Source organism: Mastacembelus armatus, chromosome 7 (genome assembly GCF_900324485.2).
Source record: "Mastacembelus armatus chromosome 7, fMasArm1.2, whole genome shotgun sequence".
NCBI lineage: Eukaryota > Metazoa > Chordata > Actinopteri > Synbranchiformes > Mastacembelidae > Mastacembelus > Mastacembelus armatus.
The window spans coordinates 18208306-18235737 of NC_046639.1; the positions used below are offsets into that span (position 1 = coordinate 18208306).

Consider the following 27432-nt stretch of genomic DNA (forward strand, 5'->3'; position numbering starts at 1 on the left):
ACATGGAGAATCTTTGACAAGACCTGAAGCTGTCCTGGAGACCCATGGTGGAGCAACTCCAAACTAGAAGGCAAACGTCCAGATTTCCCTGCACTTACAAACCACAATAAGAAAACACTGCCAGGAAGCCTGTGAGCTCACAGGGATGTAGAGACAAGAGGCCTTTAGGAGACCATCTGCAAGTGTCTGGGGAGTCCTCTCAACACATCAGTGAAGCGTTCAGAGATACCAGCAGATATTTTCTGTGGATGGGAAAATGCTATGGCAAATGTTATTTTTATGGGGTGACTGCTGTTTCAGTCCACAAAAAACAGACCTTTGAATTTAAGCCAAATTTAAATTTCAGTGTTGGCTTCTTTTAAACACAACACCACTGTCCCTCTTTCATCCAAGGGCAAAATCCCATAACCTGAGCAAGGACGTGAACCCTGGACCCTCAGGTTACTGTGATGCACAAACAACCAAGCTACTCAGGTCCTGAAAACTAAAACATCTGGACGAAACTTCTCGGAAGATTTCTGTTCATTTTTCTAACACCGACATGGAGAATCTTTGACAAGACCTGAAGCTGTCCTGGAGACCCATGGTGGAGCAACTCCAAACTAGAAGGCAAACGTCCAGATTTCCCTGCACTTACAAACCACAATAAGCAAACACTGCCAGGAAGCCTGTGAGCTCACAGGGATGTAGAGACAAGAGGCCTTTAGGAGACCATCTGCAAGTGTCTGGGGAGTCCTCTCAACACATCAGTGAAGCGTTCAGAGATACCAGCAGACTTCAGAACATCAACAGCTGGGTAAATAAAGCAGCTTCGCCTGAACAGGGACTTGAACCCTGGACCCTCAGATTAAAAGTCTGATGCTCTACCGACTGAGCTACCCAGGCTCTGAAACAGCTCATGGTTGCGTCAATTGGAGAGTCAGACGTTTCCAAACACAAGCTCCTACGGGAAGTTATCATCATTTACTGTTATTAAACCTCTTCTGTTGGAGTCTGGCCTGTTCCACTAATAACTCAGCTTAGAGACATTTATACAACAGGAGCTGATGGTACCAACAGTCTGATGAATAAATCGTATGAACTTATTGTCCTTTAAGTAACTGGGCTAAGCTAACAGGTTTGCCTTATGCCAGTACTGTAAGCAGCACTGCGAGTACTCAAGTGTCAGGTCTATTTTCCGTGGATGGGAAAATGCTATGGCAAATGTTATTTTTATGGGGTGACTGCTGTATCAGTCCAAAAAAAACAGACCTTTGAATTTAAGCCAAATTTAAATTTCTAACACCGACATGGAGAATCTTTGACAAGACCTGAAGCTGTCCTGGAGACCCATGGTGGAGCAACTCCAAACTAGAAGGCAAACATCCAGATTTCCCTGCACTTACAAACCACAATAAGCAAACACACTGCCAGGAAGCCTGTGAGCTCACAGGGATGTAGAGACAAGAGGCCTTTAGGAGACCATCTGCAAGTGTCTGGGGAGTCCTCTCAACACATCAGTGAAGCGTTCAGAGATACCAGCAGACTTCAGAACATCAACAGCTGGGTAAATAAAGCAGCTTCGCCTGAACAGGGACTTGAACCCTGGACCCTCAGATTAAAAGTCTGATGCTCTACCGACTGAGCTCCCCAGGCTCTGAAACAGCTCCTGGTTGCGTCAATTGGAGAGTCAGACATTCCCAAACACAAGCTCCTACGGGAAGTTATCATCATTTACTGTTATTAAACCTCTTCTGTTGGAGTCTGGCCTGTTCCACTAATAACTCAGCTTAGAGACATTTATACAACAGGAGCTGAACTTATTATGAACTTAATCGTATGAACTTATTGTCCTTTAAGTAACTGGGCTAAGCTAACAGGTTTTCCTTATGCCAGTACTGTAAGCAGCACTGCGAGTACTCAAGTGTCAGGTCTATTTTCTGTGGATGGGAAAATGCTATGGCAAATGTTATTTTTATGGGGTGACTGCTGTATCAGTCCACAAAAAACAGACCTTTGAATTTAAGCCAAATTTAAATTTCTAACACCGACATGGAGAATGTTTGACAAGACCTGAAGCTGTCCTGGAGACCCATGGTGGAGCAACTCCAAACTAGAAGGCAAATGTCCAGATTTCCCTGCACTTACAAACCACAATAAGCAAACACACTGCCAGGAAGCCTGTGAGCTCACAGGGATGTAGAGACAAGAGGCCTTTAGGAGACCATCTGCAAGTGTCTGGGGAGTCCTCTCAACACATCAGTGAAGCGTTCAGAGATATCAGCAGACTTCAGAACATCAACAGCTGGGTAAATAAAGCAGCTTCGCCTGAACAGGGACTTGAACCCTGGACCCTCAGATTAAAAGTCTGATGCTCTACCGACTGAGCTACCCAGGCTCTGAAACAGCTCATGGTTGCATCAATTGGAGAGTCAGACGTTCCTCAGCTTAGAGACATTTATACAACAGGAGCTGAACTTATTATGAACTTAATCGTATGAACTTATTGTCCTTTAAGTAACTGGGCTAAGCTAACAGGTTTGCCTTATGCCAGTACTGTAAGCAGCACTGCGAGTACTCAAGTGTCAGGTCTATTTTCTTTTAAACACAACACCACTGTCCCTCTTTCATTCACGGGCAAAATCCCATAACCTGAGCAAGGACGTGAACCCTGGACCTTCAGGTTACTGTGATGCACAAACAACCAAGCTACTCAGGTCCTGAAAACTAAAACATCTGGACGAAACTTCTCGGAAGAATTCTGTTTATTTTTCTAACACCGACATGGAGAATCTTTGACAAGACCTGAAGCTGTCCTGGAGACCCATGGTGGAGCAACTCCAAACTAGAAGGCAAACGTCCAGATTTCCCTGCACTTACAAACCACAATAAGAAAACACTGCCAGGAAGCCTGTGAGCTCACAGGGATGTAGAGACAAGAGGCCTTTAGGAGACCATCTGCAAGTGTCTGGGGAGTCCTCTCAACACATCAGTGAAGCGTTCAGAGATACCAGCAGATATTTTCTGTGGATGGGAAAATGCTATGGCAAATGTTATTTTTATGGGGTGACTGCTGTTTCAGTCCACAAAAAACAGACCTTTGAATTTAAGCCAAATTTAAATTTCAGTGTTGGCTTCTTTTAAACACAACACCACTGTCCCTCTTTCATCCAAGGGCAAAATCCCATAACCTGAGCAAGGACGTGAACCTTGGACCCTCAGGTTACTGTGATGCACAAACAACCAAGCTACTCAGGTCCTGAAAACTAAAACATCTGGACGAAACTTCTCGGAAGAATTCTGTTCATTTTTCTAACACCGACATGGAGAATCTTTGACAAGACCTGAAGCTGTCCTGGAGACCCATGGTGGAGCAACTCCAAACTAGAAGGCAAACGTCCAGATTTCCCTGCACTTACAAACCACAATAAGCAAACACTGCCAGGAAGCCTGTGAGCTCACAGGGATGTAGAGACAAGAGGCCTTTAGGAGACCTTTAGGAGACCATCTGCAAGTGTCTGGGGAGTCCTCTCAACACATCAGTGAAGCGTTCAGAGATACCAGCAGACTTCAGAACATCAACAGCTGGGTAAATAAAGCAGCTTCGCCTGAACAGGGACTTGAACCCTGGACCCTCAGATTAAAAGTCTGATGCTCTACCGACTGAGCTACCCAGGCTCTGAAACAGCTCATGGTTGCGTCAATTGGAGAGTCAGACGTTCCCAAACACAAGCTCCCACGGGAAGTTATCATCATTTACTGTTATTAAACCTCTTCTGTTGGAGTCTGGCCTGTTCCACTAATAACTCAGCTTAGAGACATTTATACAACAGGAGCTGAACTTATTATGAACTTAATCGTATGAACTTATTGTCCTTTAAGTAACTGGGCTAAGCTAACAGGTTTGCCTTATGCCAGTACTGTAAGCAGCACTGCGAGTACTCAAGTGTCAGGTCTATTTTCCGTGGATGGGAAAATGCTATGGCAAATGTTATTTTTATGGGGTGACTGCTGTATCAGTCCAAAAAAAACAGACCTTTGAATTTAAGCCAAATTTAAATTTCTAACACCGACATGGAGAATCTTTGACAAGACCTGAAGCTGTCCTGGAGACCCATGGTGGAGCAACTCCAAACTAGAAGGCAAACGTCCAGATTTCCCTGCACTTACAAACCACAATAAGCAAACACACTGCCAGGAAGCCTGTGAGCTCACAGGGATGTAGAGACAAGAGGCCTTTAGGAGACCATCTGCAAGTGTCTGGGGAGTCCTCTCAACACATCAGTGAAGCGTTCAGAGATATCAGCAGACTTCAGAACATCAACAGCTGTGTAAATAAAGCAGCTTCGCCTGAACAGGGACTTGAACCCTGGACCCTCAGATTAAAAGTCTGATGCTCTACCGACTGAGCTACCCAGGCTCTGAAACAGCTCATGGTTGCGTCAATTGGAGAGTCAGACGTTCCCAAACACAAGCTCATACGGGAAGTTATCATCATTTACTGTTATTAAACCTCTTCTGTTGGAGTCTGGCCTGTTCCACTAATAACTCAGCTTAGAGACATTTATACAACAGGAGCTGATGGTACCAACAGTCTGATGAATAAATCGTATGAACTTATTGTCCTTTAAGTAACTGGGCTAAGCTAACAGGTTTGCCTTATGCCAGTACTGTAAGCAACACTGCGAGTACTCAAGTGTCAGGTCTATTTTCTGTGGATGGGAAAATGCTATGGCAAATGTTATTTTTATGGGGTGACTGCTGTATCAGTCCACAAAAAACAGACCTTTGAATTTAAGCCAAATTTAAATTTCAGTGTTGGCTTCTTTTAAACACAACACCACTGTCCCTCTTTCATCCAAGGGCAAAATCCCATAACCTGAGCAAGGACGTGAACCCTGGACCCTCAGGTTACTGTGATGCACAAACAACCAAGCTACTCAGGTTCTGAAAACTAAAACATCTGGACGAAACTTCTCGGAAGAATTCTGTTCATTTTTCTAACACCGACATGGAGAATCTTTGACGAGAATCTTTGACAAGACCTGAAGCTGTCCTGGAGACCCATGGTGGAGCAACTCCAAACTAGAAGGCAAACATCCAGATTTCCCTGCACTTACAAACCACAATAAGCAAACACACTGCCAGGAAGCCTGTGAGCTCACAGGGATGTAGAGACAAGAGGCCTTTAGGAGACCATCTGCAAGTGTCTGGGGAGTCCTCTCAACACATCAGTGAAGCGTTCAGAGATACCAGCAGACTTCAGAACATCAACAGCTGGGTAAATAAAGCAGCTTCGCCTGAACAGGGACTTGAACCCTGGACCCTCAGATTAAAAGTCTGATGCTCTACCGACTGAGCTACCCAGGCTCTGAAACAGTTCATGGTTGCGTCAATTGGAGAGTCAGACGTTTCCAAACACAAGCTCCTACGGGAAGTTATCATCATTTACTGTTATTAAACCTCTTCTGTTGGAGTCTGGCCTGTTCCACTAATAACTCAGCTTAGAGACATTTATACAACAGGAGCTGATGGTACCAACAGTCTGATGAATAAATCGTATGAACTTATTGTCCTTTAAGTAACTGGGCTAAGCTAACAGGTTTGCCTTATGCCAGTACTGTAAGCAGCACTGCGAGTACTCAAGTGTCAGGTCTATTTTCCGTGGATGGGAAAATGCTATGGCAAATGTTATTTTTATGGGGTGACTGCTGTATCAGTCCAAAAAAAACAGACCTTTGAATTTAAGCCAAATTTAAATTTCTAACACCGACATGGAGAATCTTTGACAAGACCTGAAGCTGTCCTGGAGACCCATGGTGGAGCAACTCCAAACTAGAAGGCAAACGTCCAGATTTCCCTGCACTTACAAACCACAATAAGCAAACACACTGCCAGGAAGCCTGTGAGCTCACAGGGATGTAGAGACAAGAGGCCTTTAGGAGACCATCTGCAAGTGTCTGGGGAGTCCTCTCAACACATCAGTGAAGCGTTCAGAGATACCAGCAGACTTCAGAACATCAACAGCTGAGTAAATAAAGCAGCTTCGCCTGAACAGGGACTTGAACCCTGGACCCTCAGATTAAAAGTCTGATGCTCTACCGACTGAGCTACCCAGGCTCTGAAACAGCTCATGGTTGCGTCAATTGGAGAGTCAGACGTTCCCAAACACAAGCTCCTACGGGAAGTTATCATCATTTACTGTTATTAAACCTCTTCTGTTGGAGTCTGGCCTGTTCCACTAATAACTCAGCTTAGAGACATTTATACAACAGGAGCTGAACTTATTATGAACTTAATCGTATGAACTTATTGTCCTTTAAGTAACTGGGCTAAGCTAACAGGTTTTCCTTATGCCAGTACTGTAAGCAGCACTGCGAGTACTCAAGTGTCAGGTCTATTTTCTGTGGATGGGAAAATGCTATGGCAAATGTTATTTTTATGGGGTGACTGCTGTATCAGTCCACAAAAAACAGACCTTTGAATTTAAGCCAAATTTAAATTTCTAACACCGACATGGAGAATGTTTGACAAGACCTGAAGCTGTCCTGGAGACCCATGGTGGAGCAACTCCAAACTAGAAGGCAAATGTCCAGATTTCCCTGCACTTACAAACCACAATAAGCAAACACACTGCCAGGAAGCCTGTGAGCTCACAGGGATGTAGAGACAAGAGGCCTTTAGGAGACCATCTGCAAGTGTCTGGGGAGTCCTCTCAACACATCAGTGAAGCGTTCAGAGATATCAGCAGACTTCAGAACATCAACAGCTGGGTAAATAAAGCAGCTTCGCCTGAACAGGGACTTGAACCCTGGACCCTCAGATTAAAAGTCTGATGCTCTACCGACTGAGCTACCCAGGCTCTGAAACAGCTCATGGTTGCATCAATTGGAGAGTCAGACGTTCCTCAGCTTAGAGACATTTATACAACAGGAGCTGAACTTATTATGAACTTAATCGTATGAACTTATTGTCCTTTAAGTAACTGGGCTAAGCTAACAGGTTTGCCTTATGCCAGTACTGTAAGCAGCACTGCGAGTACTCAAGTGTCAGGTCTATTTTCTTTTAAACACAACACCACTGTCCCTCTTTCATTCACGGGCAAAATCCCATAACCTGAGCAAGGACGTGAACCCTGGACCTTCAGGTTACTGTGATGCACAAACAACCAAGCTACTCAGGTCCTGAAAACTAAAACATCTGGACGAAACTTCTCGGAAGAATTCTGTTTATTTTTCTAACACCGACATGGAGAATCTTTGACAAGACCTGAAGCTGTCCTGGAGACCCATGGTGGAGCAACTCCAAACTAGAAGGCAAACGTCCAGATTTCCCTGCACTTACAAACCACAATAAGAAAACACTGCCAGGAAGCCTGTGAGCTCACAGGGATGTAGAGACAAGAGGCCTTTAGGAGACCATCTGCAAGTGTCTGGGGAGTCCTCTCAACACATCAGTGAAGCGTTCAGAGATACCAGCAGATATTTTCTGTGGATGGGAAAATGCTATGGCAAATGTTATTTTTATGGGGTGACTGCTGTTTCAGTCCACAAAAAACAGACCTTTGAATTTAAGCCAAATTTAAATTTCAGTGTTGGCTTCTTTTAAACACAACACCACTGTCCCTCTTTCATCCAAGGGCAAAATCCCATAACCTGAGCAAGGACGTGAACCTTGGACCCTCAGGTTACTGTGATGCACAAACAACCAAGCTACTCAGGTCCTGAAAACTAAAACATCTGGACGAAACTTCTCGGAAGAATTCTGTTCATTTTTCTAACACCGACATGGAGAATCTTTGACAAGACCTGAAGCTGTCCTGGAGACCCATGGTGGAGCAACTCCAAACTAGAAGGCAAACGTCCAGATTTCCCTGCACTTACAAACCACAATGTAAATAACTTCCTTGTTCAAACAGATAGTGATTATAAAGTGATCTGATTTCCAGACCTGATTATTTATTCAAAGAACACAGGGACACAATGAGTCAGTGACCTGAACCAACTGAAAAATAACACACTGAACATGTCCAGGGGATCTGGCTACAGGTTAAACTTGCAAATAAATGTCTCACTACATTTATAAAAATCAGAAAAATGCAATGTTGCAAGGGAGAAGTAAAAGCATTACATCTGGTACTGAGGTTTGGCCAGTATTGTGCCTTTTGACGAAGTGATGCAGCACTTACTCTCAGATAGTGTGCATGCTTTGTATACCGTGTATTCTGTGTGTGTACCTGTTTGAAGGTGTGCAGCACTTCCTGTCTCTGGCTGAAGTGTCTGAAGAGCAGCTGCAGCGCTCCAGACACCAGAGGAGGGTACTCGTGCATCGTGAGGTGGATCAGCACCCGCAGGAACATACGACCACCCTCGTCATCCACCTCCAGGATACTGTTCGCCTTACTGCATATATATGTACGCACACATGCAAGACATCGATTGTGTGTATTAAAGGTCCCCTAAATACAATAATGTTTTATATTTTTATGAACAAATGTCCATGTGTCGAATCACATACCCGACTCCAAACATGGCCTCAGCCTGCTCCCCAATGTGCTGCAGGTTGATGGTGGCTGAGGAGAGACAAAAAACATTAGGGCTAAATCTGCAGGACACTCCCACACACAGATATATTAATGAAGAACATGAAGAAAATTCAACTCAGCTTTAATGGTAAATATAAACAGTCATCAAAAAAGGATGACAAAGACCAGTAAACACAGACTGGGAAATTATTACTGATCCAAAATGACACATTTTCTGGGTTCTACCGGTTTTCATCTTGACTGGGGCATCCGAAAAAGAGACACTTCCAAGACCTCTACGACAACTCAACAACTACACACAATAGTGAGAACAAAGTGGTGTGTTTCCATTGGCTACATGTGTGTACCTGCATGCTCCATATTAGTAGTGGCATCAGCATCAGCCATGGGGTAAACATCCACAAACTCCTTCTTAAACACAGACAGCAGAAAGGACAGCCGGTAGTCCAGTCGAACATTCAGGATGAACTGAGGAGAAGCACAGTTACAGCCTGTCATTACAAGCCCACTGTACTTTATCATACAGTAGGTCTAACAATGAAACTGATCAGTTTTGTGGCACAGTCCATGAAAATTTATGATCTAAACATTTGTTTTATCCTGCTCAAATGTTGTCATCTGAAAGGTGAGGAAATGGATTGTGGGGTGGTGAGGCGGGTGTAAACCTTTAATAATCCGTTCAGTAGGAAAATATGGGCCATGGAGACACTTGATGAGATCGTTTATCTTTTGATGTAATAAATGGATTCTTTCTTTTTTTGACCTGAAGGCATTTGTTTTGTCAGATATAATCATGAAATTGTTTTTTGTAAAGTGCCTTGAGATGACTGTATTGTGAATTGGCCCTATACAAATGAATTGAATTGAATTAAATTGAACTACCAAACAGATCAGAGTGAACTGTCTGCACAGGGACTTGAACCCTGGACCAAAAACGTGAGGCTCTACCCACTGAGCTCAGCAAGGGCTGAAACAAAAAAAATATTGTCTTGGTGAAAAGGAAAGATGGAGAGGCCAAACATGTAGGAAACCACTGCAGCTTATTATTACTGACAATATTACCTGTCTTAAGAGTCCTGCCACCCTGGATTTGCCAGGGGAGATCCAGAAATGGAGGACAACTGTAACTTATTATGTGAATGGCACAAATTCTATTTGACCTCTTATTACATCAATACAATGTACATCGATCTTGGTTGGATCTTACTCATTTATTTTAAATTAGCAGGTATTGTTGTCAGTGTTTATTACCTGTAATATTTCTAATATCTTCAGCTTGGTGTCCATCACCGTTTGGTCCATATTGTCAATACTGTCCTTGCTGCCTCTTGGATTGTCAAGCACAAGCCCCGCCCCTCTGGCACCTGTACCTCCAAATATTGAGTGCTTCCTGCTGAGGACCATGGTGGACATCATCTGACCCATCCCATGGATGGAGCGCTTCACGTTCTTCCCTTCAGACAGAGGAGACATTAACAATGCTCTGTATTATTTACAACATTTGGAATTATTTCACCATAAAATAAAAGACACTAAACTATATTCACACAATGCAGGCGTCATATCAAATATATATCACAAACGAGGGAAACGACACTTGGTTAATAGTAACCAGAGCAAAAAGTACCTGATCCATCATCCTGGAATACGACCTGGGCTGCAAGATTAGGTCTACAGTCTATGATGCCCAGCAGGGTCCTGGTGAGCCTGAGCAGCTCAAAGAAACTGTAGAAACCAAAGTAGATTAAATGTCTGGCCAAGCTCACTACCTGTAGAGACAGGGGACACAGAAGACGTTATCGCAGGAGAAAAGACAAAGGCTGAAGGATGAAGAACATTACAGAGGGAGGGAGGAAGTAGAAAACCAGGGACAAACCTCATATGTGAGTTTGTTTTTCTCCTCATTGTGGAACGGCATCTCATCGTTCAGAACGTTGTTGAGATAGTCCTCCATGAATTCCATAGTGTTGGAGAATCGGTTCTTCTTGTTGTCTCTGCTGTCATCCAAGTTGGAGTCATAGCTGAGGATGACACACATTACACATTAAGTTTTAAAAACTGAAATCTACAGTAACATTTAATGTGTTGACTTATGTTGGTCATCAAATTATCTACTATTTCACTGAGAAGTGGGTGGGAACTACATTCTTTTGGCAGTTATTATACAGGAAAAAAAAACATCTACATGTCCTAACAGGGACTTGAATCTTGGACCCTCAGAGTAAAGGTCTGATGCTCTACCAACTGAGCTACACAGGCTCTGAACCTGTGTCAATTGGAGAACTTCGTCTGTTGGAGTGCAAATGTCTGGGGAGTCCTCTCAACACATCAGTGAACTGTTCAGCGCTACCAGCAGACGTCAGAACATCAACAGCTGGGTAAATAAAGTAGCTTTGCCTGAACAGGGACTTTAACCCTGGACCCTCAGATTGAAAGTCTGATGCTCTACCGACTGAGTTAAAGCTAGTCAGGCTCCAAAACAACTCATGGTTGCGTCAATTGGAGAGTCAAACGTCCCCAAACACAAGCTGCGACAGGAAGTTATCATCATTTACTGTTATTAAACCTCTTCTGTTGGAGTCTGGCCTGTTCCACTAATAACTCAGCTTAGAGACATTTATACAACAGGAGCTGATGGTACCAACAGTCTGTTGAATAAATCGTGTGAACTTATTGTCCTTTAAGTAACTGGGCTAAGCTAACAGGTTTGCTAAGTGGCTGCAGGTTTGTTATCTTGTACAACTTTGCTATCCCTCTTAAATCCGTTTCTAATGAACAAAACTGTCCTGTGGTCAGACCAGGTAATGGTAATGACCCAACAGTTAATACTGCCACTATTCAACAGAGCCACCAAGGTTCTGCCTATTTTCTGTGGAGCAGTGAGTGTTTCTTACAGGGAACAGCAGACACTGGATACAAATTGACAGTTAATGTCATATACATTATAACACAGAAATCTCTAAGAAAGTGAGAGAGCTCTGCCTACACACAAATTGAACCCTGGACCCACAGATTAAATGTCTGCTGCTCTATGACTGAGCTAAAGCTACCCAAGGCCCTCAGGGACAGCATAACTTACAGCCTAAGGTTAAACAGGATTCAAACCCAGATCCTTCTGACTATGAAGTGACAATGCTAATCACCATAAGATAAGCTTTATTACTTCACAAAGGGAAGTTCAGTAATCCCCATAACATACTGCTGGAGTTTTAAAATCTACCAACTCTTTGATGGTGATGGAGGTGGGGATCTCCGTCCAGAGGCGGGCAAACTTGACGGGAGTCACCAGCTCCTGGGGATCTCTGTCTACGTGGGCGTGGAGCATGAGGTGACAGAAGGAGGCCCGGAGGTCAAAGGGCAGCGTCTCATCCATCATGCACAGGAAGATGAGCTCCACGTCCAGCTGTTTGGAGATCTCATCTATGGCCAGATACTGACGATCCAAACACATCCGGGCAAAGAGCTTCAGTTGGTACCTGAGAGAATCCACAGTTGACAAAACTGAAAAAAACTCAGTAACGTCATCCATTAAAAGATTTATTAGAGCAGTGACAGAAAGGTCATGTGGAGTTTCCACAGAATCTTCTGTGCATATTCATGGTACCAGAGGATGAACCCCCCCCCCCCAGGTGTGTGTCTACCTGTAGTATGTCAGGACGTTTTCATCGTGAGCATTCCCTTGTCTCGCCTCCTGAGCCAGCTGTCTGATGCTCTTCTCCTGTTTCTCATTGGCCTTGTCTGTCCACACTAACCACACCTTCAGACAGAGACGAAAACACCATGACCATAGAAATACAGCAGGTAGACAGTATTTCCTCATCCTGTCTCTACAAAAACACAACTGCAATGAAGGCTCATAATTAAATTTAAATTATTTGATCTTATTTGCGCTTCTTATCCGATTTTCCTTGGGTTGGCAGTTCTTTATATGGACCACTTAAATATTTGGAGCTAAACTGCATAATTTTAGCCACATTTCCCTGAAAATCAGTCAGGCATATTTGCTGTCGTAGAAGCTCTGGAATTTCTCTTGGAGCTTATAATAAAACAGCGTTGTTTAGACAGCGTTTTGTTGCTCAGCCTGAATATATGCTTTATTATAAAAAGAGATAAAAATGAAAATAATAAATCCACAGGCGACCCACCTCATCCTCTTCTGCATAGTCATCCATGTATCCTCCCTGACCACCACCAGGGGACGCCTCTTTTGGGATACGACGCCTGGAGGCAACAAAAGAGAAATGGAGCAGAAATTGAGTGACGTTTTGCAAGTGTGCAATTTGCAATTTGCACAATTTGTGTTGCTGTGTCATTTTCCTACAGCTACCTCCCGTAGGAATGATGGAGTCTCCAGCGTGATGTACAGTACAATAAAGCAGAGAATAATTGATATTTTGAGGGGTTAAAGGTCATCCCTCACTCTCTTCATACTCACTCTGTCTTGATGAGGATGTCCTGGTTCTTGGGGTCCAGCACACACTTACAGATGAGCTCCTGAGTGACTGGGATAGCCACATTGTTGGACACACACAGGTCTGAAAGGTAGTCCAAAAACCTGCAAAAACACAGGCAGTAAATTTTCATCTTACGTGGGCGGGACTAAGACGCAAGGAAAAGATGCAAGTGAGGGAAACATGGGAGCAATTAGTGGCATTGGGATTCACCCACTGACCACCACTGCTTCCTCCTCCCTCCTCCCTCCATGTGTACCTGGGCTCTCGGTTCTTGCGGACCAGGCTGACAAAGGTTTCCACCTCGGTCTTGGTGATGTGTTTCTCCAACAGTTTGCGATTGTTGTGCAGCAGGGCTGTGATGGTGTCTTCAGCCAGGATGTCATATCCGATCTGACTCTGCATCACTCCAAACTGCTTCGCTATGTGCTCCTGCAGAGGGGAGAAGGATTAAAGGGAACAGGGAATCAACCAGTTGTTCTTCTTCTCCTTCTGTATTTTTTCTTTCTTTCACTGTAGGATCATCAGTCCCACTTTCAGCATCAAACCCGTCACCATGACAAGTAGCTTTATCATTTATTTACATTTAATTGTTCTTCACTCTCTTAAACAGCTGTTAAAATTTTGCCTCAAGGTCCATTTAGGTCCATTGAAGCAGTTCAAGGTTTCTGATTTGTTTCTGATTTGTTGAACAGACTTCTGCTGATTGTTGTGAGAACACAGGTCATGTTAGTTTTAGTGTCTTCACATGTAGGAAGGAAGCAAATAAAATATTGTCAAAGTCAATCAATGGACATTTCTGTGCACATACAATGGCAGGCATTCAGCAGGAGCGTACAAAGTACAATGTGGTAACAGCAGCCAGTAATAAAAACCAGTAATAAAATGCTGATATGCACAATGAGGAACAGTGATACAGTTTTAGGTGTATTCATAAAGAGATAAAGGTGCTGATATCAAGTTGTTTATTCCCCAATGAAAAAAATTAATTTTTACTTAAGCTTTGACTTTAATCAATAATAGATAAATAAAAATATTTAATTAATGAAATAAGCATAATTTTTTAGAGACCATTTAAACTCCTTGCACAAAACTTTAATGTAAACTAATAATAAAATCAACTTAACATGTTGTAGCTGTTAGCTGTTAAGTCTTTACAACTGGGAAAGCAGGAGGTTGGATTTATCTTAACTTAATACCAATTGAACTCTTATTAAAGAAAATAAACAGCTAAGGCAGTCTGCAGGAACCAAAGGGTTTGTACTCCTGATAAGTTACAACAAAAGATTATAGTATCATCAGCATACATACATACAGTGCATTTAACAAGTTATGGCAGATTATTTAATGATGTAAAAACTGTAATGGTGCTGGTATAGGACCTTGTGGCACACATTTTGATAAAGGGAGGAAGCAAGACACAGGTAGCTAGACTACTTCCAGCTGAAAACTAGTTGGTAAAACAGGCTCATTATCTTCTTTAGAGGATGCTCGTTTTCCCCACCTGGTTCTTGCGGTAGTCCTCCTGGGAGTGTCTGAGGACTCTGTAGCAGAGTCTCAACATGTACTGGTATGGAGCATTTTTCTGGTCAGCCAGCTCGTCCAGAGACAGCAGAGGAGCCTCCCCATTCCCCCGGTCCTTAAATGGAGCCTTCAGGATGCCAAAGATCTAAACACACACATACACGGTGTCGGTTGGTAGTCATAAGCTTTGTTTCCCTGTGTGATGGTGACTTCTTAAACTGTTAGGCCATACCTGTTTGAGGATATTCTGTTCTCTCATCAGTTTCTGTCTCTCTCGATTGGCTTTGCTCATCACTACATCCAGGACTGCCTGACCACTGTTGAGAACATCGGCCACAAAGAAAACCACGTCCTCCAGCAGCTTGATGGCAAACCTGAGCCACAAAAACATCAGTAAATGTAAACCTTTCATCTGCCTCCCTGTCTGGTCTTGCTCCATGTTCCAGTGAATCTCTCATTCTCTCCATTATAAAATACAAAAAACAGCAATGAGAAAACTGACAAAAAATAAACTTGCAGTTGTTTTGCGTGACAACATGAACAGATATGAAAGCAGTTCCTGTATTCCTAAAAGCCAAATTCAGTAGCTGCACTTATTTATTAAACACAATCATGGCACTGTACCGGCGGTCATTCTGGCTGATGAAGCCTTGGTTGAGCTTCTCCACCACGGTGCACAACATAGCGCTGGCATCATTGGCAAAGTCCAGATCTCTGATCTCCATCACAGGAACTGAGACGATGGCAAATGCCTCCTTATCCTCTTTAGTGGGACATGTTCCCAACTGCAAGAGGAGGAGAAACAGAGGTGGGTACAAAATGTCACACACTAATACTTACACTACAGTAAGTTACTGTATTCATTGACCGGTAGAGCCGTCAATTAAACTCATGAAATATGGTAACTGAACTTGAACTTGAACTTGAGTGGCAACTCACCATCAGTCTGATAGGTCTCTCTTCATCTATGTCGATGGGGACGTTAGTGCTCTGGATCCAGGTGTTGGTGCAAAGGTGTCTCAGTCGCACGTACGAGTTTCTGGAAGATAGTGGACTCAATTTTGACTCAAGCTCTTCAACTAACACAGTGTAGTCTGATCCCAGCTTAAGGAACTATGTGTAGTTCCTACCGTGGTACGAATGAGTCAGTCTTCTGCAGCGTGGTGGGGTCCAGCTCGAACAGTGAGGCAATATCATTCCCATGAGGAACTGCTACCAGTTTGTACTTGATCCTTTCACCATGGGAACGCTTGTTGGTACGACCTCCATCCATCTGCAGAGAGATCAGAGGTCAGGGTGAGGCTCACGAGTAGAAGGGGTTAAAATATGCAAAGTGACCCTTCTGTTTCTCTAGGGGGGGAGGGTCCTCTGATTAATATACACTGATACATATGAAACGTACAGACATTAATGTTCATTATAATGTAGCTTCCAACAAATTAAAGATGCGGCACCTCAGCCGACCTTCTAATCGATCAACCTCCCTGGTGTAGATGAGGTGATGAAGGTAATGAAGTTAACACAGGGACTCACCGAGGACGACAGCTCCGCAACGTCTCCTTTATAGCCTGGGTTCTCCTGCAACAACATCAACAGTTACACCAAACATGTTGTCTACTGCAAGATGACAGATTTCATTGACTCTTCAAGAAAAGAAATTCATTTCCTTACTACTGCTGACAGAAACAACAGATCAAACTATCAAATTAAGATCTATATTGCAATAAATCAGAATAATGCTTTAACTAACAAACAATTCAAATAAAACCCTTTAATTCTTTTCAAAACTAAGTATATAACCAAATAAACTGAACCATATATGTACTTATAATAACTGGTATCAATATTTCCATCCATCCATTTTCTATACCCGCTTATTCGTTAACCAGGGTCACAGGGATCTGCTGGAGCCTATCCCAGCTCTCTTTCAGGTGGAAGGCAGAGGTAAACCCTGGACAGGTCATCAGTAGGTATCAAAATTTTCATTCATTTATTCATTCATTCATTCAGTCATAGGTCCATTCATCCAGTGTTGCCATGGTTACCTCAGCAGCCAGGTAGTTGCCAGTGGCCAGGTGTTTGAAGCGGTAGAGACTGTTCCAGTGTCCCGCCCCCCCACGACATGGATCATGATGGACAACCTGACGAACCAATCAGGACACAGACAGATATTATATCATTTAATCCATAATGATGAGCAGTCGAACGGGGAAAACGTTCAGGTTGTATTTGTGTCCGCTTGTGTTTGTGTACCTCGACCTCCCACAGCGCATTGGAGCTGGTCGCAGAGGTTGCAGACTGTCGCAGCGTGGTCCGGAGGAAAACGTGGAGCTTGCTCTTGTACTCGTCACAGGTTAGAAACTTTTCCTGCTCAGCATGAAACAAACGCACCACATCGCCCTGAGAGAGACACACAGTTAAAGAAACATTAAAGGACAGTTCCAAAGTATTTCACAGCTTAAATCTTATTTTTCAGGTGTCTCTTGTTATTATTTTTCAGGTGTTTCTTTCTTTGACATCTCCATGAAATCAGAGTGAATGAATCCACCATTCAACCAGGACAACTGTGAGCTGTAGGGTGTCTTTGTATATAGTGCAGTTTTTTCTGATGGATCTCAGGGGTTCCCTCACCCCCTTAAGGACTTCCTCTCTGTGGTCACTGTACATCATAAACAGGTTGATCTTCCAGCTGGTGTTGCAGTTGACAGAGTTCACCTGCAGAGGGAAGAAGACAAACACTAGTATCTGAGTAGCATTTGAGGTACTGTAAACTTAAATGATTTAAATCCGTTGTGCTGCTTTAACTTTGTCTCTCTGCTGTAGAGAGCGGCCACCTGTCAATCACATCTGTCAGTCAAACATATCAATGACACCTGTCCATTAACCTCCAACAGCACCACTAGTTCACTTCTCAGAGCCTCTGGATGAAGAGACCATAAAATGTTTTTTAACAGCAGTCAGTTCCTGATTGAACTGTGGTAGTTGTCACCTGGTATGAGTATTGCAGTAATACAGTCAGAAAGTACTGTATGCGTGTGTATGTGTGTGCACGTCACCTCCTTGCAGCCTGAATGGTCGCTCAGTTCATAGTTTGAAGCGTGAAGCGGCTGACCAGCGTTTACCGGGTTCAGGATCACTTTATCTCCCACCACCACCTGCAACAGGCAGAGTACCCCAAATACTCATACTGCAACAAATACTCCTACTACTAATAGAGATATTTATAAAATGTTCTGAGCTGATGTCAATGCTGGTACAGCTGAGTGGACGGCTTTTATCAGTCATGCTGTGATTTCAATATTTGATGGAATACTGTAGACTAAAAATAAGTTTGTGGAAAATGAATCTCTTATGTTGGAATGAGCTGATCACAGTTATATGTTTTATCATTGTTACTATAGTAGGCAAGGCAAGGCAAGGCAAGTTTATTTATATAGCACAATTCATACACAGAGTAATTAAAAGTGCTTTACAGAAATAAAAGACAGGTTACAAATACATAAGCAAGAATAAAAAATAAAAAGGCATGCCACCACTTTGTTACCATATTTGCCCCTCATGATGTTGACTATCGGACCACGCTGACCCATATTTGTGGGTCCCCTACTTTCAGTTTGTCCCATCCCTGATGGACTAAAAGTACCTCAACACAGACTATCTGCGGAGACGATCCTGAGTCCTGGACTCTTACGTCTCGGATCGAGTAGACTACAGCTGGAGGTTCCAAACCCTTTAAGTCTACAGCTGTTTAGACCCGTATTCTAAGGATAACACTTGGCCCTAGTATTGCTCCTCTTGAGAGAGGTCCATGAAAACCTGGCCTTCAGTGTGACATTCTCTGCCCGGATGTGTGATGTGTTCTTACGTTGTCTCCGTTGGCGCGGAGCTTCCAGAAGGGTTGGATGAAGAGCCAGGAGCCCTCGTTTCCCGTCCCGTCCAGGGTGACCCGCATGGCGTTCTTTTCGAGCAGAGCCGGCAGGCGCTTGTTCACCGTCAGGTATTTATTACTCTTCATGTGGAGCAGCTGCAGACAGAGAACATGTGCTCATTCACTTCACTCTGATTGCTGATTCTGTATTTGTCTTTATGTGCAGATCCAAACGTGCAGCACACTCAAACAACTCAGCAAAGCTATGTGCTTAAACTGCAAAATAGAAATTAGCTCGAATACTTATTCTATAATATAATTATTATTGAAAAATTTCAGTTTGCAAATTGAACACATGCTTTAGTTGAGTGTACCAAAGCCTGAGAGGTCAAACGGTGTTGAGACAGGTGAACTAACTCATGGCTGGTTTGATTTGTTAAGAATTAAAAACAGTATAAAAGTGCCAGGCTGTGATATCTTTTGTACTGCAGATCCATGTAATCCCCCTCCACACCTTCAACACACACCTGACCCATAAAACCAGGTCTTGTGAAGGAGTGAGGACCACACATCGTGCCCTCCCGTAGTATAAAGCTCTAACTGGTCCTCACAGAGGCACAAGCACGCCCTGCCTTACTGCTTTGCTCTGTGTAATGACGTGCTGCTAACTGCTACTGTCAATATTGACCTCCCTGCAGGGCTGAAGAGCTGACATGGTATGTACACACACACACAATGACACATTGTGGGTGTGGTGTCTGCTGAGTGAAACTGAGTCAGATGGTTCCGATAAAGATTCCTGTGTGTGAGTGTGTGTGTATGGCTATTTTAGAGTTTAACACCGTGGCGGTGAGGAGCTTCTATCCAGTCCTCACATGTTTAAAAGTTTAGTTCAGGGTAAGACACATGTCAGTCAGCAGGACACACGTTAGCAGCCAGAGGGTGTCGCCCTGTCAGTACTGACATCAGCCTGGTGAGCAACACACCGCAGTGCACAGTAGTTTTCCTCAAATACAAATTAAACAGTGAAGTCTATGATTTACACATCGGCTGTTCTTGTACGCAGGTGGGTGTGCAGACGTGCTGTAATGCCCTGTACCACATACCATCCACAAAGACACCCACACGGACCCCTTAAAGATCCTTCTAATGTGACCTGCTGTTTTGACATTATCTTTCCTGGTGATTTGGATTCTGGATTAATTCACTCTTCCTACTGCTGCTGCTACTTTTAACTGTACAAACATGAGATGGCTTTTGTTGTGAAGCAGTTCGATGTATTCCTGTCCCCCCTTGAAAAGATGCAACACGCAGCTCACTGCGAATAGAAAAATCTGCAGTTGGGTGCATCTTGATGCATCAGTGCTCAGGTGTGAAGGTGTAAAGGTGTGTTCAGACCGAACAAACTGTAGAAACAGTGTCATTGCACAGAAAATGTGTCTATTGTTAGTTGTTTTCTATCTTTTTTCAGCTTCTTTTGCGTCTCTGTGAGTGCCTCATATCGCTTGCTGATCATGTTGCAGTCACTTCATTTCTCTGCAGAGCTTTAGTTTTCAGTGTTTTGACGAACATTATTTTTCCTTCACTTGACTCTCATCCCATTTTTCACTTTTTATTGTGTGATGACAAATAAAATGCAAATAAACCTCCACATGTCCAAAAATAGGAGAGAAAGATGTTTCTGTGGAAAAACTGCCTCTGGACAGGACTGAAATAACGGGAGCAGCAGTGGGTTCACACAGAAACTGGAGGCAGATTTGGCTGTAATTATTACTGGGGTGGGAGATTACAGACCTGAGCAGATAATAGTAAAACCACCTGACCACCAGATGGGGCTTTAGAAATAATCTATATACGTGTTGGAAAAGATGATGAACAAGTTGTTTACCTGCATGACAGTTCCATATTTGACAATATCTCCATGGACTTTCTTGTTTTCTGTCTCGTTCTGCTTCTGCTCCAGGTTGGCTGCATGCTGTAAGACACACACAGACACACACAGGATCTGCTTAGCTTAGCTTAGCACAAAGACTGGAAGCAAAGAGAAACTCCTAGCCTAGCTCTGTCAAATGAGAAAATCGGGTCATTTTATGGACACACAGAGCTGAAACTGATGTAAGAGAATTTTCCAACGTATCAGGGCATTAAACCGTGTGTGTGTGTGTGTGTGTGTGTGTGTGTGTGTGTTTATCACCTGGAGTTTCTGCAGCAGAACCACATCAGAGATCTTGTCCTTCTCATGTTTGGCTTGTTTGGCTTTCCAGTACTGTTTCTGAGCTGAGTACCGACTCATGGGACACACCTTAAACAGGCAGTCTGGGAGAAAACAGAATAAAAGAGAATATCTGTATATAACTCAATAAAAAAAAAAGAAAAACTACTGACATCAGATCTATGTTCCCATCTAGGATTTAGTGTTCAGTCCTGATGTGTGTGCTCCTTCCCATCCATGTCTGTCAGGGACATGTATCCAGCTCCGGTGTGAACACTGTTGAGCTCCTAAACTGCCACCATGCACAGATTGAACTGAAATGTGAGCCATGTGCTACAAGAAGAACAACGTCATTTCTCCAAAGCTGCTTGTTCCCATATGTTCCTTCAAGTTTGGCTCCATCAGAAGCTTCTCCGTAGATGTACAAATGTGAAGCGTCCTGGTCTCCCCCCCCCCCCATGTTGGTTTTTCCCCACACTGAATGATGACAGCAGGTGATACGTTCAGAGGAGGGAGACATTAAAACAACCACATGGATTTTGATCTAACCACATATGAATCGGATCTAGGACCACATATGCAAGTGGTCCAGATCTGATCTGAGAACATCTGATTTAGTCTGTTCACACTGTGGGAAGTCAGCAGAGGAAAAATATCAGATTTTATTTTGCAGCGAGTATATTAGCATCAGCCTGAGTTGATTATTTTTATGGTTCTTAGTGGAAACTTTAAGCAGAGTTGTTAGGATTCATCCTCTGTGCAGCATCGCTGAAAGATGTGGACAAACAGGCTGATGCTGTGGCTCAAATATGACAAATGCTGCTATATATATAAAAAAAAAGTTCTACAATGATCTCCAATAAACACATGATGCTGTTGGAGAGGACAGATCCAGAAAAACAAATGAAGATAGAGTGAAAGGACAAGAGGAAACACAAAGAGAAAGGGAGGAGGTAAATATTGACTGTTCTCCAGCAGATCCTGTACTTATAAACATTAAAACCGTGTGTGTGAAAAGCAAACATCATTTGCCCATGTGTAATCACTCTGTGTTGTATTGTAAAGAATGAAATGGACGTTTAGGTTGAAAGAGTCATCTTGACACAGGGAAATGAGCTTTTAATACGTATGGAACACAGACAAACACACACATACACGCAGATACACACACACAGGTGCACAAAGACACACACGCTTGCTTTTGTGTCTAAACAGTGCAGATTTATTTGTGCAGCTAATTGTGTGTGAGCCACCAAACACGTTTACCCTAATTTTTTGTTATTGGTGATGTCACCTTGTGTAAACATAAACTTCATTTAGGCCCCAGGTTTTCACCGGAATGTGATGCTGGAACTAAATCAAGAGCAAAAAAACAAAAAACCTGTCATTATCTCTTCATCTTCTCTCACCGCGTCTCACACTTACAGCTTGGCTTTTCACACTAAAACCACCTGGTCAGGGTTAAAGTGTGTCCCCCGCCTGTCGTCCAGCAACACACAGTCAGATCCAAGGCAGCCGACATTAGAAAAGAGACCAGACTGGAGCACAACCACTGACTGGCTGCTTTTAATGGCGCAAACACAATGGACTAAGGTCTCGACACAGCTGGGTTGGCTCCAGTCTGGTCTCTTGTCAAACTAGGTGACCGCAGCTTCGTTTAAAACACTCACTGAAAGAAATAATCATCTCAGACTGGAACGGGAACACCTCTGTCTCAGGTCTAGTCTGCATGTACACAGGGGTTTCTTAAAGCTTTTTCTGTGCATTTTGTCCTTTCATCCACACACACACACACACACACACACACACACACACACACACACACACACTGAGTCTGCGTCACTGAAAACGGATCCTTTGCAAATCTCCTTCCAGGATGAAGACACTCAGAAACTCAGTTTTCAGAGTTGGTTATGAGGCGATTCTGAGGAGGTTCCACTTGATGGTGTGGTCCAGGTACGTACACTTACTTCAGTGTTTGATGCGAATGAGAACGGGCTGGTCCTAAACTAAATCAACATGTTGAACGTAGTGACCAGACTCCGCCCTCCTGGGTCTAAAGTTTGAGCTGTCAGTCACTCTCTGTGAACCACTTTTAAACTGGTTCACCAACAGCAGGGAGCAGATGGTAGTGTGTGGTTTCCTCAGGGAGCTGGACCCACATCACACACACGTATATTTTTACACAGTACACTGGAGGTTTTCATGGGTCCTTTGACAGAGACCTGCCCCAGAGTCTGTATTGTACTGACCTCAATCTTTGCAGCAACTTGTGTTACTTTTCAGATGCTGCAAATGGAAATATCAAATCTAGAAAAGCAGGAAAACATTGAAAACTGTAAGAAAACAGGCTGCACCACACAAACGAGTTCTCCTACCTCTGAACTTCTTTGGAGGATTCTCCAAATCTCCAGCAGCTGGTTCGACCACACAGCGGTCATCTACCAACCTGCAGACAGACACCGAGGACAAAGGTTGTTAGTAACGGTGGAGTTCAGGTGTTTTTATGGAGCTTAAAGAGTCAACAATATGGAATTTTCCCACATTTTTGGTGAAATTATAAAACTGAAAATTTGCTCCTGAAAACATTTTAAACCCCCAGATTAAATCCCTCATCAAACTCATCATTAATGCACAGTTTCATTTATAAAGGAATATTTAAACTTAGTCATGTGCCCCCTTAAAATCCAGTTCCCATTAATCAGGCTTTTCCAAGTTACTGCACTAATTACACATAATTGTAATGAAGATGTGATTTCTTTTTGACTGTCCGATCTCATAGCATTTATTTCCACTTTCTCAATTTCACAAGTAAACAGGAAACACACAAATAGAATAAAAGAGTGTAAAACTATAAAGAAGGGAAAAAAACTCATAAATTCATAAGTACAAATTAGTTAGTTAGTTAGTGAAACTGATTTTTAATTTTAGTGTTAACACGAAAAATCTGATGCTATTCAAAATGAATATTTGGCTGCAAACATGTTCCAAATGAAATAACCAAAGATCTAGACCATGGATGAAGGTGTCTGGTGTTTTCGGGCTAAATTAACTAGGAAATAAGGGCGTTTATTATATTTTTTTTTGATTTTTAACTTTTCATAAGCCATGTTTTCGTTTCCTTTATGAAAGCATATGTAAAGTGTGTCACTACATCTTTACCCCACACTACACTTTATCGTTTTATCTGTGATCTATAAATAGGCAGCGGTAGTTAGGTTCGTTTTCAGCCCCGACCAGTGCATGCAGGTCGTCTCTTCAGACTTCACCTCAACAATTTTAAATGCAAAACACAGCAGGGAGCCACACCGCTGCAATGGCTCACATGGTTCCTCCTCACCAACAATGGGAGGCCCGTCTTTTTCCAAAAACCAGCTCCACGTGTTGCCGTGAGCATAGAGAAGGTGGTGGAGCAGCGGAAACAGAGACCAGTCAGCTCCTTCCTCCTTCAGAGACTGAAAAAAAGTGATGGCCGTTCTCAGCATCTGGAGCTTGTTTTTGGAAAAAGCCGGGTCTCATTTTGATTCATGTTTTTCTCTACAACTATCTGCTACTAGAACAGCAGGCTCTGTATTCACTGTTTAATCTTAATCTGAAGAAGACTGAATCTTTGTTATATATAACAGGGAGTGGAAGCTGGTGGTGGGGTAATTAGACTAAATCTCTGTTACCATCAGTGTTTAGGAAACAGAGCAGGGCTGTTAGAGACAGAAGCCTCAGGCGGTTGGTTAAAATCTCTCCTTTCACATTAAAGACACTCACCTGCAGGTCAGGTGATGATGGAGCACGTTTCACTAACTTCACATAAGCAGCCGTTTCAAACTCCATTGTTTGGCCCCGGAAACAAACTCTAGGAACGACTGCGGCGACTTTGCATACGACCCAAGATGCATTTTTACACTGTGCTTCGGAGTCACACGGACCAATCGGAAACCAAAACCACAGCCTGTAAACAAATCAGATGCCTCCAAGTCATTGTGAGAAGCTCCAACCTCTGTGTTTGAGGATTGTCTGCCAAACAAGAGCTGCAGTCAAATAACTAAACCCAAAGACAAACAGTGAGGTGAGCTGGACACGGACCGGATGTTGCTGCTCTACCAGTACCAAGACACATGCAAGACCAAAACCATCCTGGCATTCAGTACTACACCAGGGACAGAAAACAACAAAACCAAAATCTAAGGAGGAGAAACAGTGAACTGACACTAAGTAAAAAAACAGACATTTTATGTTTAATTGGGTTCAAGTCTATGATTTTTTTTTAAGCACTTGGAAGCAGCAGCACAAAGAACTTATTGTGCTACATATTGAAATAAGATTTATTAAATAAAAAAAACACATGGATTAAAACATACACACGAAAAAACTTTTCTAATTGTCCTAAACACTGAGAAAATGCTCTTAATTTTCAAGAAAGCTTTGAATTGAGAAAAGCTTTATTTTCTCGAAGTATCCTCACTTTCCAAAAAATGGCTTCAATTTCTGAAACGACACCGATTTCTGAAACATGGCTAAAATGACTTTACTTTCCAAACATGTTCCACAAAATACCAAGAGGATCAGTGTCACTGACTTAATCAACCATCGTGTAAATCACGGATCCAGGAAAGACTAAAAAAAAAAACACATCATGTATGGAAACAAAGGGACAAACACAGAGGACGTTTCTATACAGGAATGTTTTTTGTACAAGCCGTGTTTAATATTCATTAGTGGTTGTTGAGTTTCCACCCTCGTTTACTTTTGCTCCATCTGCTAAAGCCTGAGCGAATTCACAGTGATAACAGAGGCACTTTTGTCCTTTTCTTTCTTTGTTTCTGCCTTTTTCTTTTGTTCTTTCGAGCTTTGTCAGAGTTTCCGACCACCCACACTTAAAACAGTTGCTACAACAGCAGCCAATCAGGTCTTTTGTCTTCCTGCCAGGTGTGTCCAGGTGTTGCTGACTGTTCCATTCACATACACACACACATGCCCGCACACACACACACACACACACACACACACTCTCGCTCTCAGGTGTGTTGACTCAGTGACTCAGCTTTCTGGCTGAAGAAGAAACTAATAATTAATTGATGTATCATCTTTGATTCATCCTTTTCTTCCTTCTTCACACATTTGCTTCTTCTTATTTTCCATTTACTCTTGAGGTTTTTTCATTTATCCCTTTTATTTATCTATTTTACAGCTTTTAATGCCTTAATTATACTTTAATAACACGGGGTGAGGCAGACAGGAAAAAACCATGGATGTGTTAAGGAGAACTGGATCCCGGCTCACAACATGACATCCAATTAATTTCTCTGAAAGTTGCCTAGGGGCTCACCCATGCCCAAAAAAAAATCTACATGTTTCCAGAGTCCAGCCATAAAAGTGACCTGGATATTCTCCTCCCTTCTGCATTTCTGGCCTCACAGAGTATTCAGTCGAGACTCCTGGTCTTCCAGCCGGCCACCCCGCCCAGTCGCCCTCCATTTACTCGTCTTCACCATTTACATCCAAAGCAAAGCTCTTGTGCATCGTGTACAACATGTAAATGATCAACGTTCTGCAAGTTCACACTTCACAAGAGCTAGTTCAGAATTACCGCACTACACTTATCTGATAACTTCAGTTACATACTTACATTCATGTGAAATGGGCCATTCTAGACAATGAGTACTTTTACTTTGGATACTTCAAGTACATTTGGATGGTGATACTTTTTGATTTTTACTGCAGTAACATTTTGGAATGCAGGACTTGGAAAAGAGTACTTTTTACACTGTGGTATTTCTACTGTTACTGCAGTAAAGGATCTCAGTACTTCATGATTTGTTTTATTCATTGGGATCCATCTCGCCCTCCCTCCTGCAGGAAAACAGATTTGATTATAGATTTAAATATTTGAATATGTGCAGGCTTTCTCTATCTGCACTGCCCAACAAAAGAAAAATGCTCAGACACGCACTGAACCATCGATCACAGTCAGCTCACTGTGATTCTTCAAAGTAAAAGCACTTTACTGGTAATAACGAACAACAGAGCTCTTTGGAAACTCTTCCAAAAACAACGGGGAAAAAAACTCCAATCTGGACACCATGATGACTAAAACCTTCCTCAGTGATCAGCAGAAAATCCAAAGCTCATCCATTACAGCTCATCTCTCGTCAAAAAGAAGTTGGCATTAACTGAACTACAATGGACGGGACACTGAGATGCGCCGGGTGGAATGCACCCTGGGTGTTGTAGGAATTTTCACCTTGGGGCGTTAAGGACATTATTTTTATATGACATTTTGAATCTGATTGCATGATGAGTCACTGTTTCAGCAGCTCACTTTATATCATCCTGCCTTAGAAGTAAAAAGCAGAAAACTCTGAAGGCCCTGTTTAAATCCTGTTTGTGTTGAGACACAAGAATTTCACTTCAGGTAATCCAGCAGGTTCATCCACTCATGTCGTTCTTACGCTCTCTATATATACACATGAGATCTCTGACCCTCCCTGTCTTTCTCACCTGGCAAGAGTTCCCTAAGCACTTAAGCATTTCTCCGAAGGTACAGGGCTAAATGATGAGAATAACAAACCTCCAGAACTATCAAAATAAAATCTGAAAGCCTGCCCTCCAGCATGTGAATGAAAATCTTAGTCAGACATCATTTCACAACATTTAGGTAGGTCAGGTTCACTTTGTTGGATTAAACATGTCGAGGTCAGTCCAAAGCTGAAGGCTGCTGGATTATTTACATTTCTCTTGTCTTACTATGTCTTACCTACCTACAGTGTTTTACTGACAACGCTAACATGGTAATGTACAGCAACTGTAACTTCATCCAGGTCACCAGCCCGGTTTTGTGTGTAAACAGCCGAATGTT

General features: G+C 42.8%; 1 protein-coding gene and 3 non-coding genes across 5 annotated transcripts in view; all 4 read right to left on the reverse strand.

The window, feature by feature from the left end:
• The window catches only part of itpr3 (inositol 1,4,5-trisphosphate receptor, type 3), an 87941-nt gene that overhangs the window by 56990 nt on the left and 3519 nt on the right, over window positions 1–27432 (reverse strand). For both annotated transcript variants that reach the window (XM_026333222.2, XM_026333223.2), the window contains exons 2-26: window positions 22958–23028; window positions 20562–20683; window positions 20256–20342; window positions 18365–18523; window positions 17556–17654; window positions 17131–17214; window positions 16753–16899; window positions 16545–16640; window positions 16033–16077; window positions 15630–15772; window positions 15439–15538; window positions 15124–15284; window positions 14732–14873; window positions 14480–14644; window positions 13235–13407; window positions 12960–13079; window positions 12670–12745; window positions 12166–12281; window positions 11749–12000; window positions 10401–10545; window positions 10152–10293; window positions 9776–9978; window positions 8872–8992; window positions 8497–8551; window positions 8216–8381 (exon numbers count right to left, since the gene is read on the reverse strand). In XM_026333222.2, coding sequence (XP_026189007.1) covers window positions 8216–8381; window positions 8497–8551; window positions 8872–8992; window positions 9776–9978; window positions 10152–10293; window positions 10401–10545; window positions 11749–12000; window positions 12166–12281; window positions 12670–12745; window positions 12960–13079; window positions 13235–13407; window positions 14480–14644; window positions 14732–14873; window positions 15124–15284; window positions 15439–15538; window positions 15630–15772; window positions 16033–16077; window positions 16545–16640; window positions 16753–16899; window positions 17131–17214; window positions 17556–17654; window positions 18365–18523; window positions 20256–20342; window positions 20562–20683; window positions 22958–23028 — 3190 coding nt within the window. The remainder of the gene's footprint in view (window positions 1–8215; window positions 8382–8496; window positions 8552–8871; window positions 8993–9775; window positions 9979–10151; window positions 10294–10400; window positions 10546–11748; window positions 12001–12165; window positions 12282–12669; window positions 12746–12959; window positions 13080–13234; window positions 13408–14479; window positions 14645–14731; window positions 14874–15123; window positions 15285–15438; window positions 15539–15629; window positions 15773–16032; window positions 16078–16544; window positions 16641–16752; window positions 16900–17130; window positions 17215–17555; window positions 17655–18364; window positions 18524–20255; window positions 20343–20561; window positions 20684–22957; window positions 23029–27432) is intronic.
• Window positions 813–885, reverse strand: trnak-uuu (transfer RNA lysine (anticodon UUU)). Its single transcript has one exon. It is a non-coding gene; the product is annotated as a tRNA-Lys (tRNA).
• On the reverse strand, window positions 2305–2377 carry trnak-uuu (transfer RNA lysine (anticodon UUU)). Its single transcript has one exon. It is a non-coding gene; the product is annotated as a tRNA-Lys (tRNA).
• trnak-uuu (transfer RNA lysine (anticodon UUU)) lies at window positions 3585–3657 on the reverse strand. Its single transcript has one exon. It is a non-coding gene; the product is annotated as a tRNA-Lys (tRNA).